This window comes from Telmatherina bonti (assembly GCF_933228915.1).
Source record: "Telmatherina bonti genome assembly, chromosome: 20".
NCBI lineage: Eukaryota > Metazoa > Chordata > Actinopteri > Atheriniformes > Telmatherinidae > Telmatherina > Telmatherina bonti.
The window spans coordinates 16,582,412-16,599,891 of record NC_136618.1 but is presented as its reverse complement, the minus strand read 5'-3'; the positions used below and the strand labels follow the sequence as shown (position 1 = coordinate 16,599,891).

Below are 17,480 nucleotides of genomic sequence, written 5' to 3'. Positions count from 1 at the left end.
ATATCCATGATTTTCACTGTAGAATCATGTCTGGTCTTAGTGGTTTTCATTTTTTTAAATTTTTTTTTTTAGTTTACTTATATTTAACTGATTTGTGTGTCTTGTGGTTGCTTTATTTTTTGTATTTTTGATTTTAGTGGACTGTCTTTTAACATTTGCCTTTTCATAAATCTTACTTGCCTTTTTTTGTCCTTCATTTTCCTTTTTGGTATATATTATCTTCATTTTACTTTGATCCATTGAGTATTCTGTGATCTTTACTTGACATTCTTGACACATCAGTTCTTAGCTTGCTAATTACCTTACCTGCATTGTGTTTGTCACCACAGGGCCTCATTATCTCCAGCCCCAGGTTTCCTTTGTCTGTCGATCTGAGTCTGACTTGGCATAGGTCCGCTTGTACAGACCTGTCACAGTTGTAGAGGTACTTTAGCAAATGGAATCAGGAGTAGACTTGACATTTTCACAGTCGCAGCACAAAATAATTGTTCATACACCTTAATTTCAAGTACAGTCTTTCATAGGATGTCATTCTTCCGAAATATACTAGAAAGACCTTGGAGCGTTTGGGTTGATGTTAATCATCCTTCCATTCTGTGCCAGTATTATTGTGCACATGTGCACAGGGCATGTATCCTGAATCATAGGAGAGTACAGGCCTCATTACATCGTTAAAAATACAATGAATGAAGCTGATGATTCTTCATCTATGGTGTAGCTGCAGAGGTATCTACAGTTTGTTTTTACTCCAGGGTCTCCACATCGGTTTACCCGTCCTTGTAAAATCCCAGTGGAGGTTCCTCTTAATGTGTTCAGGCTTTGACAATATGATGTCGTATTTGAACCCTTGCTGGTTGTGGGGAATAATAAGCCAAAGGAATTGAAGATGATAGATGGTGGTGTTTTTCACCACAGAGCTGCTGCTTGCTTAATGAGGGATAACAGCTGACATGAAAACAATTCATGAAAGTGTTTCAGTCTTAACAAGCTCAAGAGGGGCTGGAGATTAATTTAGAAATCATTGTAAAAAGTTATTATTATTCCTTTTTTATATTACTTTAAATTTGCTGTTTGGATCTGATTTCAGTCTCAGTAAGATTTGTAAGCATTGTTCTCCGAGTTTGACAGAAAGATCAAGTTGAACATTTGCTGTTTTTTTTTTGGGGGGGGGGTCTGTAAGTTAAAGCCACCAGCTCTTTTAGTGTGGAGCCTGAGAGGCTTTAAGCTAGTTAGAAGTGACAGCTTTATTTTAGGTACTTTATTTCCCGCTTGGCTAAAGAGTCTGCTTTTTACATCCCAGCAGTGATGTTCACAGAATGATCATTATTGATTTAAGACACACAGAGGACACAAGATTCACTCAGACATAAAGTGCACTTGCTGATGTGGAAAATAGAAACCACTTTGCAGCATCTTTCTGCCAAATCCCACAATGAACAACATCTTTCCTCGTTTGTAATGAATTTGCTCAAATCATACGTTTGGTACTTGTTTTGCAGCTGATCTAGATTTACAGTCACTGTGTTCTGAATCTTCACTGTAAATGAAGCAAATAAAACCCAATTTCAGAGCATTGTGTCCCATTCCTCCCAAAGTGAAAAGTAATTTTACCATAATTGTAAAAATCTGTTCCAACATATCGCGTTTTCCTCTTAGACTTGTCTGGTGTTGTCATATGCTTTGGTCTCTTCATCCAGTTACATTTGTCTTTTTCTTATCTCATCACCAAAACTCAGATTTGAGATCCTTGTTCTCCTTATCTCAAATCCCTCATCATAAATGTTGCTCTTCACATGTGCAGCATATGTATCATAATCTTTGGATTTATGGATAACACTGGAATTTTAAATATGCCACTTTAACTGCTCAGAGAAATGAGCCTGCAGGCTCATTTAGGTTTAGCATGCCTGGTCTTTCATTTATATACCGCATGGATAATTTTAGAATTATATGCATATTAGTTATTCTTCCTCATCTTTTTACTTTTTGAAAAAAAAAAACTTTTTGTTTTCAGATTCTGGAGGCAATGGCGCGTAATGATGACATGCTGGTGCAGATGTGCAGCAGATTGAGTTCCAGCTGTGATGTGATCCCTGAGGAACTGCAGGTACGCTTCAGCGCCATGTATGGCGAGAGGGTGGAGCACATCAACCGGCGCATCACGAGCTACAGAAAGGTAACTCTCTGAGGAAAAATTAGAATAAATTAACTGTGCTATCTGCTTTATTTACTGGGAGGTGCATTTCTTACTCTTTGGAAAGTTTAAAGACAGGTCATTTACTGATTCATGTTTATTAAGCAGAAAAATGCACAAACTGGGTAAATGAGTGAACTTTAGAAGAATACAAGTTAATCTAATGAGACATAAAATATGTCAATAATATCCTCATTGAATGCATGTTAAAAAATAAGTTCAAAGTTTATATTCTAGCTGTCTGCAGCCTGGAGTTACTGCCTCCGTCAAGCCTCTTTTTCCACTAGTACCTCCTGTTTTACTCCGTTTAGATCATTTTCTATTACAACTGAGTTGCTATGACTCAAAGAGGTTCAAAAGTCCTGCTGTCTCATTTAATTGCAACACAATCACCCTTCATCGAGCTCCCTAAAGATCCAGAAATGGCTTCACCTCATCAATACACCATGGTGTTGCATCTAGCCATTTACCTTGATGACAACCATAGAAATAATAAAACTGTACAGTTTCTGTTGCCCCTTTATTTTTAAAAATGTATTTTAAAAGGAGTTCTTGTGGAAAAAGTCTTTCACAGGACTCATCCACTGGTATTAATCCCTGAACAATCAGTGACCTGCAGTCTGTCGACGTCACATTCGAAATAATTACCAGCAGAGTCGCAGCTGGAAAAGGAGCTGGTAATCTTTGCTATTGCCTTGTTGAAAACTCTTATAACTAAGATGAGTTGAGTCTAGTCAAGCCATGTACGTACTAGTGGAAAAAGGGCTTAAGTCAGGAAAATAGTCCTTGAATGCCTTTATTGAAAGTGCTAAAGATTCAAGTGATTCTGCAGGTGGATTTCAAGAAAAAGAGCTGCACATGTAAATGCATCCTTTTCTCCAAACTACTGCAGACTTCTTGGCAAATAAGTAAATCAGAAACATTATTATTCAGGAACAGAAACAATATACAAGCTGATATTGCATATCAATTGGGAATGGTCATGGTTACGTATTGCTTCCGTACTGCTGTTCAGCTCTTTAATTAAAGCAATATTGCCTTGTTTTTATTATTTTTTTTTTTGGGGGGGGGGTTCTACAATGTTGCAGTTTTTTTTTTTTTACACATAGTCAATGTATAAATTATTCCAATAAAAAATAACTGTTTTCATGCAAAATAATTTATACAAAATATAGCCTAGCTGAAAAAAATAGAAGGCGGATTGCATTGAAACATCCTCTTTGATTCATCCTGAACAGTGGAAAAGGGAAAATAAAGAATGGGAAGGAAAAACCTGCAGCATGTATAACATAGATATGCTCTGACAGAAAATTTATGTGGACCCCCGCTGTCTGCATAACCTTACCCGAGACCAGAAGGAACACAACACACTGAGAAGGCCCAGATGTCCTTGAAGGAAGCTTGGTTTCTCACTGTGCCGTCTGTGTTGACATCAACATATCAAAGCAGAGAAAACGCAGCAATCACAAAGCTGATGTGCGAAAATCTTGTCAGCTCTCTCCTCTGCTTTCACCCAAACATTTAGCTAAACACCTAGCCATAAAACTCCCAGTTTGTCCTGGATGATGTGAAGAGGTCCTCAACTTCAAACATGCTTCTTCGTGCAATACATGCAAGTGTGCGTGAGGAAAAGGAAAAAAAATGACTTGACATCAGAGGGGGGCTTGGATTAATTACCACTTATAAATATCTCTGCACAGACACAGCCAGGACTTTTTGTTGTGTAAGATCCCTGCGTACAGCACAGCATTCCTCCTCAGACCTCTAGAGAGAGAGTGAGACAGAGGGATAGAGAGAGAGATGGGGGAGAGGAGCAAAAGAGGTGGAATGAGAAGGGATAAATAAAATCAGAAAGATATGTTGACTTGAGGTGTGGAAATAGCAGACCTGAAGAATATAAAGGTGACATAAGCTACAGTTTCATACAAGAACTAACCAAGGAGGAATTTTTGGTTAAGTTCTTAATGTAAAGTATGTATTCCCAAACGTTATGCTTGTGTTGACTCCTAGTTGCTCCAAACATGTCTGGTGGTTTAAAGCTTATGATGTAAATATACAAGACAGGATGCAGACTCTGTCACACAAAGTTCAACAAAAATGCAGGCAAGTTTTCCTGGACGTGAGGACCTTCCTCCTGCCTGTGAGTTCAGTTTTACACAGTGATTACATCTTGTGGCAGGTTAAGGAAATGTCCTTGCATGACAGGATGAGACGGAGTCAGAAGATTTTTCCCTTATTTAACTGTACATCCAGTGGAAAATCTGTCCGGATTTCAGCAGAAGCAATGTGTGTTTCTGCTGAAAATAGATATTAGTCTGGAAAAAATAAATTCTCAGTTCCTCTGCAACCAATCTGAAACGCATATTTAAATTTTGAATGTTCTTGAAGTTACGCATGAAAAATCCCGATTATCACATGATGATATGAGCTGCTGCGCAACATTTCTGCTCTGTTTATATCGGCTAAAAGATGAGAGTTCACACTGGGGTCTGGAGTTTTTCACATATGTGAGTAATGTTAATCTCACGAGTCTGCCTTGAATCTTTGATTTGGTTTGATTATTTGAGCTGCTACATAAAAAAATGTAATGTTGAAAATACCCAGTAATGGCTGTTTTCTTCTACAACCAGTTGTCAAATATTTCAGAGAGTACAGCACATTTTGTAGCCAGAAATGCTTTGCCTGTGTTTCACATGGAACCTTTTAGGATTTTCCTAAGATATGGATCAGCTAAATAATGCAAGAACTCTGACTTTTGAAGTATGCAAGTTCTGAAAATATTTCATTTCCTAGTCCCTGACTTTCATGGATGTTTTCAACAAACCCATTATCTATCTACTAAATGTAACCAAAGGTTGTTTTCCTGGTTTTTATTGCTATTACAGTTACTAAAAAAAACTTGAAATAAAGAAACTTTTTTCTGTTTTCCGGTTTAGTTTTCTCGAGTACTAAAGAACAGAGCATGGCCCACCTTTAAGCAGGCCAAGGCCAAGGTTTCCCCTCTGCACAGCAGCGACTTCTGCCCCACAAACTGCCATATCAACGTGATGGAAGTGTCCTACCCTAAGACCACATCTTCCCTGGGCAGTGCCTTTGGTGTGCAGCTGGACAGCCGAAAGAACACTCTGGAGAAAGGTGGACGTAGCAGTGCTGAACAAGGTGAACATGAAGAACACCTGCATGGTAGAACAATTTAACATAGTCACACAGCTTCATGGTTTAACAGTTGTTACTGATGAAATCGGTTTGTGTTCAGGGAAGCTGAACCCTATGGTGAATGTACAGCACACTATCACCACTATGGCCGCACCATCTGGTCACAGCCTGGGCCGGACTGAAGGTCACGGACTTCGGTTCCTGCTCAGAGAGGAAGATCTACTCACCTTGGATGCGTATCAGAAACTTCTCTACAAACTTACTGCTGTTGTCAAGGAAATGGAGACACATGGTGCCCATATCGACGAGTGAGTGACTACACATTCACAAAGTAACCCATGCACAGGCTTCTCTCAATAATCCTGGTGATATTGGGGCAAATACCTCACATAAAAGACTGACTTACCTACCATGATGCCATGCATTGGTTGGCTGAGAATTTGGCATTTAGCAATTGTTGGCTTTGTTTATTTGCAGCTCTGGTTAGTTTTTTCACGAAATGCCTGTAATTCTATCTGCTGTCAATTCCAAACGGTTTCCAATGATGGGGGATTCACTCTTTTAGGATAGATTACAAAAAACTGCTGCACCCATGAGAAAAATGGATTTGAACAGTTTTCTTATCAGTTTTTTTAACTTGCCTTTCTTAAAGGCCTTTCTTAAAGGCAAGTTACGAAATTGTTTTGCCTGACGAGTAATTTGTCCACCATAATGTACAGGAGGCAAGTTCTAGAGCGAGTAAAACAGACAGTAGAGTTTTACTTGTCTGTTGAGGGTTTGGGAGATCCGAAGGAATGGATTTACAGCTTGTTCACTCGTTTTTAAATACATGTATCAGTGGAAATAAGTATTGTTTATGGACAGCGTTCCAGGTTTTGTTTTGAGGCATCAAATTAAACTCAGTGCAATAATAGTTAAGCTATTAAAAAAAAAGAATTAACACCATAAAATCCCTCAATTTTCACCTAAACCAGGTTTTTATAGATAAGAGTTGTTGATTGCCTGTTTTACTGGACCTTTGCCGATGTACTAGGACTGTTTTTGTTGCAGCATCACCTACTACTGGAGAACAGTATAGTTCAATATAGAAAGATAAACTGCATTGGTGACTGGTCAGAAATAAGTGTTTACTGAATCAACAGTGACGATTGTAGCCATCCTTAAAAACTCAAGACTCTTAGCTTTCCAATTGTGAATAACATGTGTAGGTACTTTGAAGATAGATGGAGTAAAATACATATTTATTTGTCATTTCCCACCCAAGAGATGTCTGGGACCAAGGGGTTAAGAAATAATTAAAAGAAACATGATACCCAAAGCAGTAAGATAGCTATCTCCCAGTGGTCATTAGGTGAACTGCAGTTTTTTGGACTTCAGCATTGGCTTCATTTATCAGTCCTCATTGCAGTCATGATTGTTTTTGTTTTGATGAGCTCGACCTTTAGATAAATTCATTCTGACATACTTCTTGCAAAACCCCATTTCCGACCATGCTTTAGTAATAATGAAAAGTATTTTCCATTTGAAATGTTCTTTTTAGCCCTGTGATGGACTGGCGACCTGTCCAGGGTGTACCCTATCTCTTGGCCAGTGACTGTTGGGATAGGCTCCAGCTTCCCGCAACCCTGAATTGGACTAAGTGGTTAAGAAAATGGATTGATGCATGGATGTTCTTTTTAACCAGTTTGTTTCTGGATTGAGCTGTAGCCTTTTCAGAATGTGAGGTCTGCGTGCTGCATCTTGTACTTGTTGGGCATACAATGTGGTCAATACTCTTTAACACCTGGGTGTGCATGCTGTGCATGTGAATTAGACAGAAGGTGAAGAAAAAGCACAAGTGAGATTGTGTGGTAATTTTCTCTACCTTATTACTTGTCTATTTTTTGGCAAAAAGTCTGCTCAGAATATTTTGTGTTCTGTGTTGAAGAGGGGTGGGGGGTTGGGGCTTGTGTCTGTGCTGATTCACTCTTTGCTGCTGAGCTACTCTGTATTCAGCACAGTTTTCAGTGTTTGGCATTGATGCTGGGGTCATTGTTTGCAAGAAATAAAGCAAATGGAAAACACTGCTCCACTTCTACCACCATGACCAAACAGGAAATACAATCTCAATAAAGAAAGGTGTGACACAAAGCCAGGCGCCCTCTGGAAAAGCCATTCCCAAACAGTGGACTTCTGCTAAACGCCTGCACACACTGACAAAGAATTACTGAAAAGGATGTTTCATTTCCAGATTTCTGCAGCAGCAGTTGTTGATTATTTGCCAACACCCCCTGATGTCTGTTATAAGTCCTTAGATCATCATTTGATTGATTTAGTCATTAAGAAGCTCCTCTTAGAGAGACATTAAAAGTTGCTAAATGGAGCCAAGTTGTCACCTCTCTGTGGTAATAATGAGATGAGTCCACTGCAGAGCTGGTAATGACTGAGTGTGGACAAATTTTTGTCATGCTCCTGTCACTGCCAATTAACACACTGGCTTTCTCTCACACTCGAATGGTCCAAGACAGATCTGGCGAGGCGATAATGACCTTTACCATGTGGCATTAGTTGAAACATGCAGACTTTACACACTTCAGGAGCTTGTTAAGGTTGAACAGCACAGAAACTAATAAGCTCTGTTTCTTGTGGCCGTCTGGTGCATTGCTTTGACCTTTGTGGGGGTGTTTAGCCTTTCTTCGCTCTTCATTAGATTACTTTGCATATTAGCCTGTTTGCTGCCTGACCAAGGCTCATTACGTCTACCACTACACCCCCCACCCTGCCCCTTCCTCTCAGGTCTCCTGGTTGTGTTTAAATCCCTGCTGATCTTTTTGTTCGCTCTCATTTCCTTCACGTTTCAGCATCTACATAGCTATCTAGGCACACGGACACAGGCATTCCTCACTGTGTCTCTTCCTTTTTCTGTTTTGGGTGTGATCCGCTCTGACAGGCAGCTCGTGTTTTAATCATATTTTAATAATAAGCTGAAGTGGCTATTTTGTGCATTATGGCAAACACAACTCTCCTCCGTTCCCAGTGACAAGAAAGGAAGTCTGGGGTACATTCACAGCAGATTAGATACTGTATATCCTCATAATAAATTTGTCAAAAAGAAAAAAAAAAAAAAAAGTGACAGAGCTCCATGTTGCATAACTTCTTGGCTGATCTTTGAGGAATTCATTTTGAGGCAGCGACCTGTGAACCTTTGTCTCAGGGCTACAGGAAAGGGGACACAGCTGCGCGAGGACAAACTCTGGGACGTGCTTTAAATCAGGATCTCCTCCCTTCCTGGATCAAATACCAGCCCCCACTCATCCGTGTTCATATTTTCATATCTCTTCCTTAATCTGCACACATTATAAATACAGTAGCTGACAGTGATTTCAAGCTGCAGGGCGCTCCGACTTGCTTATTTCACTGTGGCTTGAATCATTATTCAAATCTTTCCATTAAACAACCTGATGGGGAGCTTTGTTGTGCGGATGCACTTGAAGATACTATCAATGCAGCTGAAGCCTAACAGCTTGATAAATCAAAGTAGGTGAAACAGCTTCCTGTGAGAGATTATGAGATCTTTCTGATTTGTTGCGCTAAGCAAAGTAATAGTGCACTTTTGGCTACTCTCGTTCACTTCCTCTCTTTAGACCCTCTTCTCTGATCCGGTAACTGTTATTTTTGCCATACGCTCTCCAGTAGTTGGTGCCCCAAAGGCCCCAAACAGGGCTCACTTCTTTATCAGTCAGTAGCCAATCACAGCGTTAGGACAGCTTCTCCATGGCGATGGAATGCCACTCTGCTTTGGAGCGGCATTGTAGTGGTTCCTGGAGAGAACCGTAATGAGGGAATCTTTGCAGCTTTGTCCGTCCGTGAATAGGCAGAAAGGAGGTCAGTTTGAGAGGGAACAGGGGGAGAGTTTAGGGGATGTAAAACTGAGGCATGCTTGGCCAGCATGAACGAGGCAGGTTGTTTATTTTGATGCTGCACAGAGCTATGCAGCGCCTCTGTTCCCAGTCGGCCTTGAAAATATCTGGAGGGCCAGTATTGTGACGTAATGGAAAATTTAAGGAGACTTGAATTAAAATGATTCAGAAATATAAACAGGCATCGCGTGTCAGAGTGTCTGCGTAGTGGAGAGATTTAAAAAAAAAAACAAAAAACGTCCAAGCGTAGAGTTTATTGGGATCTGGCTTAAAACGCCACCATGTGTTGCCTCAACTGTGAAAATATCCTGTCCACCCTCTTCCTGCTCCTCTGATCAGCGCCTAACAGAATGCAAGCCGGTGGTAACGCGGAGAGCGGAGCTGATCGGTGCAGTCGCATCGCAGCATGTTGACACAGCTGCGCTCTGCTACACGTCTGAAACGATGCGAACCTCTGACCATCTGAAGCTGCTGTGCGGAAACCCGAGTTTAGTTTGGCCCACTCATTCAGCTATCAGAGACATGTGTGGGCTCAGGTTCACACTGTACATGCTCTTTGTATCGTACTCGGACATGTGTAAGGCCTTATTGTGAAGCATTAGTCTGAGCAACCAATCACTTTTTAAAATTATTTTGTCAAGTTTTTGGTGGGATCATATTTTTAAATACCTCCTTTTTCTCTTCCTTTGCTTCTTTTCTGCCATCAGCCTTTTATCCTCCATCACCCATCCTCCTGTGCCAGAGGTGAGGACCCCGGAGAGCTACATTTCTGCTGAGAGCGAGGGGGAGAGGGGGGAGAGGAACGGGAAGAAGGTGTGTTTCAATGTGGCAGGAGACGAGCAGGAGGATTCTGGACATGACACGATCAGTAACAGAGACTCGTACAGGTAAGACCAAAGAGAGAGAGAGTTGAAACAGTAACACAAACTCTTCAAACTTGATGAAGACTGCTCAAGAGGAGCATGAAACGATAACATTAGATTTCAATTGAAAAACAGAAAAAAGATCAGCTAGATTAACTGAAAAGAGAACATATGAGGATGTACTGCAACAAGTTTTTATGCCATTTTAAATATGAGGTGTCCTAAACTGTGTTCTCCTTCCAAATTGTCATCAGTGACTGCAACAGCAACAGAAACTCCATCGCGTCCTTCACCAGCATCTGCAGCAGCCACTGCAGCTCCTACGTCCACAGCGACGAGATGGACTCAGGTACGCAAATGCAACACAGGCAACATTCAAACTACTAGTTAACTACATCAGGGGTGTCCAGCTCCAGTCCTCGAGGGCCACAATCCTGCAGGAATACATTGAAAACCTGTAGGATTGTGGCCCTTGAGGACTGACAATGGACATGAATGACATGGATAAAATGATCTGAAAGGTTTATTATTAACTTAACTTGACATATTTAATATTTATCAATATTAGCATCTGTAAACTACCCTAAAAGCTTATGTTACATCTGTGCAGGTAAAATAACTTGTCAATTCATCAATTAATTTTATTTTTTCTTAAGAAAAAAAACATGATTTTTTTTTTTTAGGTTGTATTTCTCTTTTTATTAACCAAACATTTAAACATTACAGAAATTCATAATGAAAATGCCAGTAGTTCTATTCAAATGCCCAAATGTTTAGATTTTACTAAAACAGCTCCATCCTGTTTTTACATTTATGTATTAGTAGTAATTGCATCATGACTTCATACACGAGAAGTTGTATTTGACGGATGAGGGATGTACATCAGCACTGTAGCATCACTAAAACGTCTTCATACACTTTCAAAATTGTCCTAAATACCTAAAACCACAAGGCTGCAAATGAGTTTAAATAAATCATAATTATAATTCGACTGTGATCAAACCCTAGCAGGTGAAAAGATCAAAGCTACATCTGACTTAATAACCAATAAAAAATGTTTCTTAATTTTTAATTTTTTCTTTTTTTAGTTGAAAAATAATAACAAAATAAAAATCACCAAACAGCAAGACATTTTTACATCTGAACTGGTTTTGTTAGCACCTCACACTGCTTTGTAGTCTTGCTGCACACACATAATACAATGACATGTATCATCTGTTTTTCTTCATATGAAACTTCACAAAAATCTACAATTTAAAGTTGTTGATTGGGATCAGTCGGCTGAGACTAAATGCGGAGGGTTAAACACTGTAGAGGTAATAATGACAAGTAACTGCACCTCTGCAGGAGACGAGATGCCCTCCAGCGTGTGGCTGTCTCATGATAAGCAGAAGAAACTTCACAGCTTTCTGGAGCATCTGTTCAGCCAGGTAAGTCCGCTGAACACTTTCTGACGTGGTTAATGAGACTTGTTAGGTAAAATTAAAATGACTTATTATTACGTATTTTCTCTCAGGCTCCATGATTGTTGGAGCTGATACCCAGAGGAATACATGTAACTTTGCTGTTGTCTGGTTTTGATTAGACATAAATCATTTTTCATGTGATGGAGGTTTTAGCTTAACAGTCATGTTCATGAGTGTGTGTGGGGAAGAGGAATCGCAGGAGCATCATGAGGATGTTTCCCCAATCGGTGCAGTAGCAGCAAAATTACTAGGCTTTGCTGTCTTTGCACTTCTTTCCATTTCCCTGTTTCCCATCATTGTCCCCACCTTTGTTCATGCGCCGCATAGCAAATCATGTTCACCGGAGGGGTGGGGGGCTCTGTGGGAATGCGAGTGTGTGCTGCAGGGAAAGCAGGCGATGCAAGTGTTGCTTCCGTGTGGGCAGCAGTTTTTTTTTCCTTCCCTGCACATACTTTCGATCTCAGCCCAGTGTGAAACTGTATCAAATTCCCCAGTGTGACCTGAGTGCTTTCTCCAGGTGGACTCGATCACCAGCATGCTAAGAGGAGCGGTGGTGGCTCGAGCGTTCGAGCAGACCAAGTGCTTCACACCTGGAAGAGGACTGCAAGGTAAAACACCAGCATTAGGATACTTATTGCCTCCCCCAACTTCTCTTTGCATAAAATATTCAAACATTTCTCTTGTCACAAAATGTATATTATAGAGTGTTTATTGTCCTGGTAAAATAAAACTTTTTTTTTAATGGTATCTACTATTTCTGGGAGGTTTGTTGCTGTTGTTGGCCCAGGAGGAACATGAAATAGATCGCATGCCTCAGGGGTGGTGACTTCCTGTTGCATAATGTGTGTGTGTGTGTGCACACTGCACAGATGTGGTGGTTGAGGGAAGAGGGGAGTGTTTTGCAAGTCCAGAATGTAGAAAGAAGGAAAAAAAAAATCATTCCCAGCTATTTCTTCTTCCCTCACCCTCCCCTTCTGACTCGCCTCTTGTTTTTCCTCTGAGCTATTCCTGCTCCTCTTCGTTGTAGCGCTTAAAAAGCACCACTTAGCCGCCTTCTCATCTTCACTTTACGGTTGTTGTTTCTACTTCCCAGTCAATGGAAAATGTGACCTTGTGAAAGCTTTAATCGTGTTATTTCTTTGTTTATTTGCCACCTGACCTCATTTTTGGTCTTGGTCTTCAACTGTAGTCTGTTTTCTCTTAACAGAAAATGTGGCTCGGAAGGGCTGGATTTATCATTATTTTTCCTGACAAATAGAAACTCGCTTACAGCAACCTTTCATCATCTCTGAAACTTTATTTGATCTGTTTTTTTTTTTTCTTTTTTGGAATAAAAAGAAAAACTGTTCAAAGGTATTAAGTGTGGTGCAAGAAAGCATAAGTGTCCTCCATTTATCTGCTTTGAATTTCACTAAACTCATGACAAAGTCTGTGTCTCCTTGACTGTGATGCACAGCGATGTGCATTAAAACAAAACAGCTTATCCATTTATTCTGTACGTTCTGATAATTCAAGCCTCCAAACACTCTGGCCTGTTTGGTGCACAGACTCCCCTCTCATCTCCAGCTATCCTCTAGTGATTGCAGATAAACTGAAAATAGGCCTGCTTGTGTTTGCAGGGTTTTCCCTGCGTGTTTGTGTGTGTGTGTTTGAATGGATGAATGCCTTCAGGAGGCACATAAGGCCTTGATCAGAGCTGATCCATCTCAGCTTCAGTTATGTGTGTAGTTGATAAGACAGCAAATAGGATTATCTTACAAGTAGAGCATTCCTGCAACTGACCTCACACTCTGTATGCCACTCAGAGAAACAAACACACAAACACACACAAAGCCCCTGTTTAATCTTCAAAGTTTATTACAAGTCATTTAGTTTGCTTTGAGGAGTTGCGTCAGATTGAAGGTTTTTCCACTCAACGTTTTATCACTGCTAATGCAAGCGGGTGTAAAAATTGATTGTAGTTGATTTCCAACTGGTTGTCCACTAGTAAACAAAAGAACAGTACATCAGGAGCTGACAGACCAGAGATCTTTTCAGCCTTTCTTTTCAGATCTTTTATAAAAAGAGAGAAAGGCTAAATAGGCTGAATCAGAACAATACAGCTTGAGGAGCTGTAACTGCTGCAGCGACGTATCAGGACAAAGAGATCCGTTTACTGCCTTACTGAGAGAAGCCTCGATAACAGGTTTACTCAATTCGGTCCCACGAGAGCCGCAGTCCTGCAGGCTTTCTCAGTTTCCCTGCTCTAACACACCTGAATCAAATGTGGCAGTCATTGGGCAGAACTTCATAGGCTGTTGGATCTATTTCCTAAAGTGTGTTGGAGTGGGGACACTTCAATCTTCAAAGACTAAAAGCTGATTCATGTTCCAGCTGAAATGTTTCAAAAACACCCTCAAATGTCAATTTCAATCGTGTTGGATCTTACGGAAAGGCCTCCTCCCTCTCAACAATTGCAGATGAAGCTTGTCAGATCAAACCCAATGAAAGCTAACATGTGGTTTATTGATGAGGGACACCGTTGATCCATTACAACCAATCAAACTGAGAAAACTTACCAAATAGAAAGGGAAACCATATCTTAAGAATGTTTTAGTCCAGGAATCTCAAACTCCGGTCCTGGAAGGCCAGTGTCCTGTAGGTTTTACACGTTAATTCAATTGATTCAACAGCTTGCTGTCATCATGTACTCATTCATCCATTCCATCTATTCTCCTCCATTTATCCCGGCTCAGGTAGTAGCCTGAGCAGAGAATCCCAGACGAAGCCTATGGCCAAGCTGGCATTGCAACCCACCCCATGGCTCCTCTCACAGATGGTGAGCCCATGGGAGAGAGCTGAGCTCAAGTTTCACTCCATGACCTATTCATTTGAATCATGCTAACACAGGAAAACATCTAAAGTCTGCAGGACAGTGGCCTTCAAAGACTGGAGTTTCAGATCACCGCTTTAATGTATGAAAATACATTTTGGAAATGAATAAAACATTATTGAACTGAATTAGGTCGCGTTGAATTGGATTGAACTGAGATGAAGTTAAATAAATGGTGTTGCGGTGTCAAACTGAACTGAACTGAGCAGTGTAATGGATTCCTGGCCCTTTGTAAAGAAAACTTGTGTTGTCATTGTACCATGGAGAGAATTGCCCAAAAGTCTTTGTGTTTGCCTTTAAAGAAAGAAATCTTATGTATGATTAGAATGTAAATACTTTAACGCTGACACGTGATAACTTTTCATAAAAACCCACTTAAAGTGACTGTAAACTTACACTAATTAAATACTTTTAAAAACTGTTCACGTGTTGCATGTTTTTAGCTTTTTACTTAAACTTTTCTTACTCAACTACAATAACAAAAAAATTAATCCTAGTTTTCTCTGCCTTGCTGTCACATCCAGCGAACCGTGTTCTGTCTGTCTGCATCTTTTCTGGCAGAGTTTCAGCAGGAGATGGAGCCCAGGGTGAACTGCACCAAAAAGTTGCGTCTCCACGTCAAGCAGGATCCCTGGAACCTTCCCGGCAGCGTTCAGGCTCTCACACAAACGATTTCTAAATATGTGGAAGGTCAGTGTGTACCTGAGCCACTTCAAAGATGGCGAACACACACAAAAGCAATGACGTTCAAGTCTTCACAGCGTGCTAACACTGTCAGTGTGTGCACGAAGATAATAAAAAGCCACCTGGGATTAAATGCTCATTCAATCGGCCAATTCTTCAGTACGCCTCATCAAATTTACCAGACGAAATAGTAGACTTTTTCAGTTGTCAAAGTACAAGCAGTCCCAGCCACTACTAAACTCGAAACCCTCCTGGGATTCATAAACTGGAGCCTGAAATGAAAACTAGCTGAGAATCAAGGAGCAGTAGGGTTTCTTTATTTTTTATTTTTGTTAATTTGGAGAAGCCTTTTTGACTATTGACACAGTGATCAGATCCATAAACACATAAGGAGATGCAGCATGTGCACACACACAAGCACACAGCTAAACAGACAGACACAAACAGCTGAAACAAAAAGCCACATGACACTCCTGGGAAAGGTGAGCTGCTGGTCACAACGGTGAAAATGAAAATAAGCAGAGCTCTTAGTAATATGAAGCATGACTGTATAAACTCCTCCCCAGGATGGTTATTTTTACAGTGCGGCTTCTTGCCGTGTAACCCAAAGCTAAACTATGACTAAACAAATGTGGATTTATGCTGTTATCTATGCTGGAAGTTACATTTTATTGTGCTTTTTTTCTAATGTTTGTAAAGATAAACAGCTGTGGAGCTGGGCTGAAGTTCTCCAACATTGTCCTGTTTGTGACCTTAAGGGATTGAGTTTCTAGCACACATTAGGTCAAAGTATTGCAGTTAAGAAGAGAGGTTCTGTGCAGTGTGACATAACGTCAATTGCTGGCTCACTTACTTTTATTTGCTGCTTTCAGAGGTGAAGACACGACTCCTGTTGGTCTTACTGCAGTACACAGGTTTGTCCCACCATCTTCTGTCTGCGACCAAATATAAATTGTGCTGTCTGATGACATTTAAACTTGAAGTTATTGTTTTTGCATCAAAAAATGATAGTCTTCGAAGACACAGAGCGAGAATGGAATTTGCTTTATCTAAATAACGAAACAAAGATTACATAATACAGAGATAATATGATACTTAGAAATCATAAGCACATTTTTTGCAACAGCAAAGTTAAAGTGCAACACTGGTTAGAAGGTTTTAGATATCAGATCTAAGTGCAAAGGAAAAAGGTGCATTTATAGTGCCAATATACGCTTTTTAATGCCAGGTCTTGTTTTTTCTTTAAAATCAAGTTTTGTTTAAAAAGATAACTTGCACCCAGAAAAGTTAAACGATGCATGTTGAGAAAAGGCTACTGGAACAGTAATGAGATATAAGTAACAAAAAAAAAAAAGAGATGGTATTTAATAAGTATAAGCAGTCGAAAACAGAAGAAATGCAGCTGATGTTGCTCATCTTACTCAAATTCTTTTTTTAAAATTTTATTTTATTTTTCATACGAGTAAGTTATTATGGTGATTATTACAACTGTGGAGGGTGACATCTGACATGCATCGCTTCTGTCAGCAAAAATTAATTGTATCTGAAGATGTGACGCACATAAACTTGGCACAAAAAGTTGATTATTTTGTGTGTAGTTGATTATTTTTTCCTTTTAGTAATACCGCCTACTGTGGTTGAAAGTGGTTGAAAACACATAGTTAAAAAGCGTGATTAGTCACCTTGCCAATGAGCTTGCAAAGGTTGTACTTCTATAGAGTAGGTAAGTCATCTAAACAGGGCCGGATTAACAGTGCACAGGCTCTTGGGCCCAGAATGTTCTAAGGGCCCTCTTCCCCACCTCAACATTGTGAAAAGTGGGAATGATACACTGTGGAACGACATTTCTAACATCTCTCAGCCAGTGGTACCAGTAGCAATACACTAGACACTGTGGTGTAACTACCTGGCTTTTATATACATTTTGTTTCATATCCAAAATGCTGGTGTTTTTGCCCTACATGGGCCCCACATGGGCCCCTAGTGGGTGTGGGCCCCTGGTCCTGTGCCCATAATGCCCACTGGATAATAAGGCCTTGCATCTAAACATATGGGTAGTGCTCCCAAAAATGTACCCACACATTTGTGTGTTACTGATTATACAACAGGTACCTTCAACTTACACCTTGTTGTAAAGATGACTAATCAGACTTTACATGGTTCATTTATATTATTAAAAAAGAGAAATAATTGACAAAGCACAGAGTTTAGTGTTACCTGTGCCAGATTCGTACCTATTATTCCCACTGTGGGAATAATAGCTATGCTTATTTGCTTATTTGATGAGCGACTATGAAAATTTGTTCCCATTATAGTTATCTACACTTTACTTGTCTCATAAAAAGA

General features: G+C 40.1%; 1 protein-coding gene across 2 annotated transcripts in view; it reads left to right on the top strand.

The window, feature by feature from the left end:
- prex2 (phosphatidylinositol-3,4,5-trisphosphate-dependent Rac exchange factor 2) overlaps window positions 1-17,480 on the top strand; it is a 101,677-nt gene that overhangs the window by 57,070 nt on the left and 27,127 nt on the right. For both annotated transcript variants that reach the window (XM_079259835.1, XM_079259836.1), the window contains exons 23-31: window positions 2,015-2,176; window positions 5,131-5,353; window positions 5,451-5,658; window positions 9,957-10,136; window positions 10,367-10,461; window positions 11,460-11,542; window positions 12,096-12,186; window positions 15,012-15,140; window positions 16,007-16,048. In XM_079259835.1, coding sequence (XP_079115961.1) covers window positions 2,015-2,176; window positions 5,131-5,353; window positions 5,451-5,658; window positions 9,957-10,136; window positions 10,367-10,461; window positions 11,460-11,542; window positions 12,096-12,186; window positions 15,012-15,140; window positions 16,007-16,048 — 1,213 coding nt within the window. The remainder of the gene's footprint in view (window positions 1-2,014; window positions 2,177-5,130; window positions 5,354-5,450; window positions 5,659-9,956; window positions 10,137-10,366; window positions 10,462-11,459; window positions 11,543-12,095; window positions 12,187-15,011; window positions 15,141-16,006; window positions 16,049-17,480) is intronic.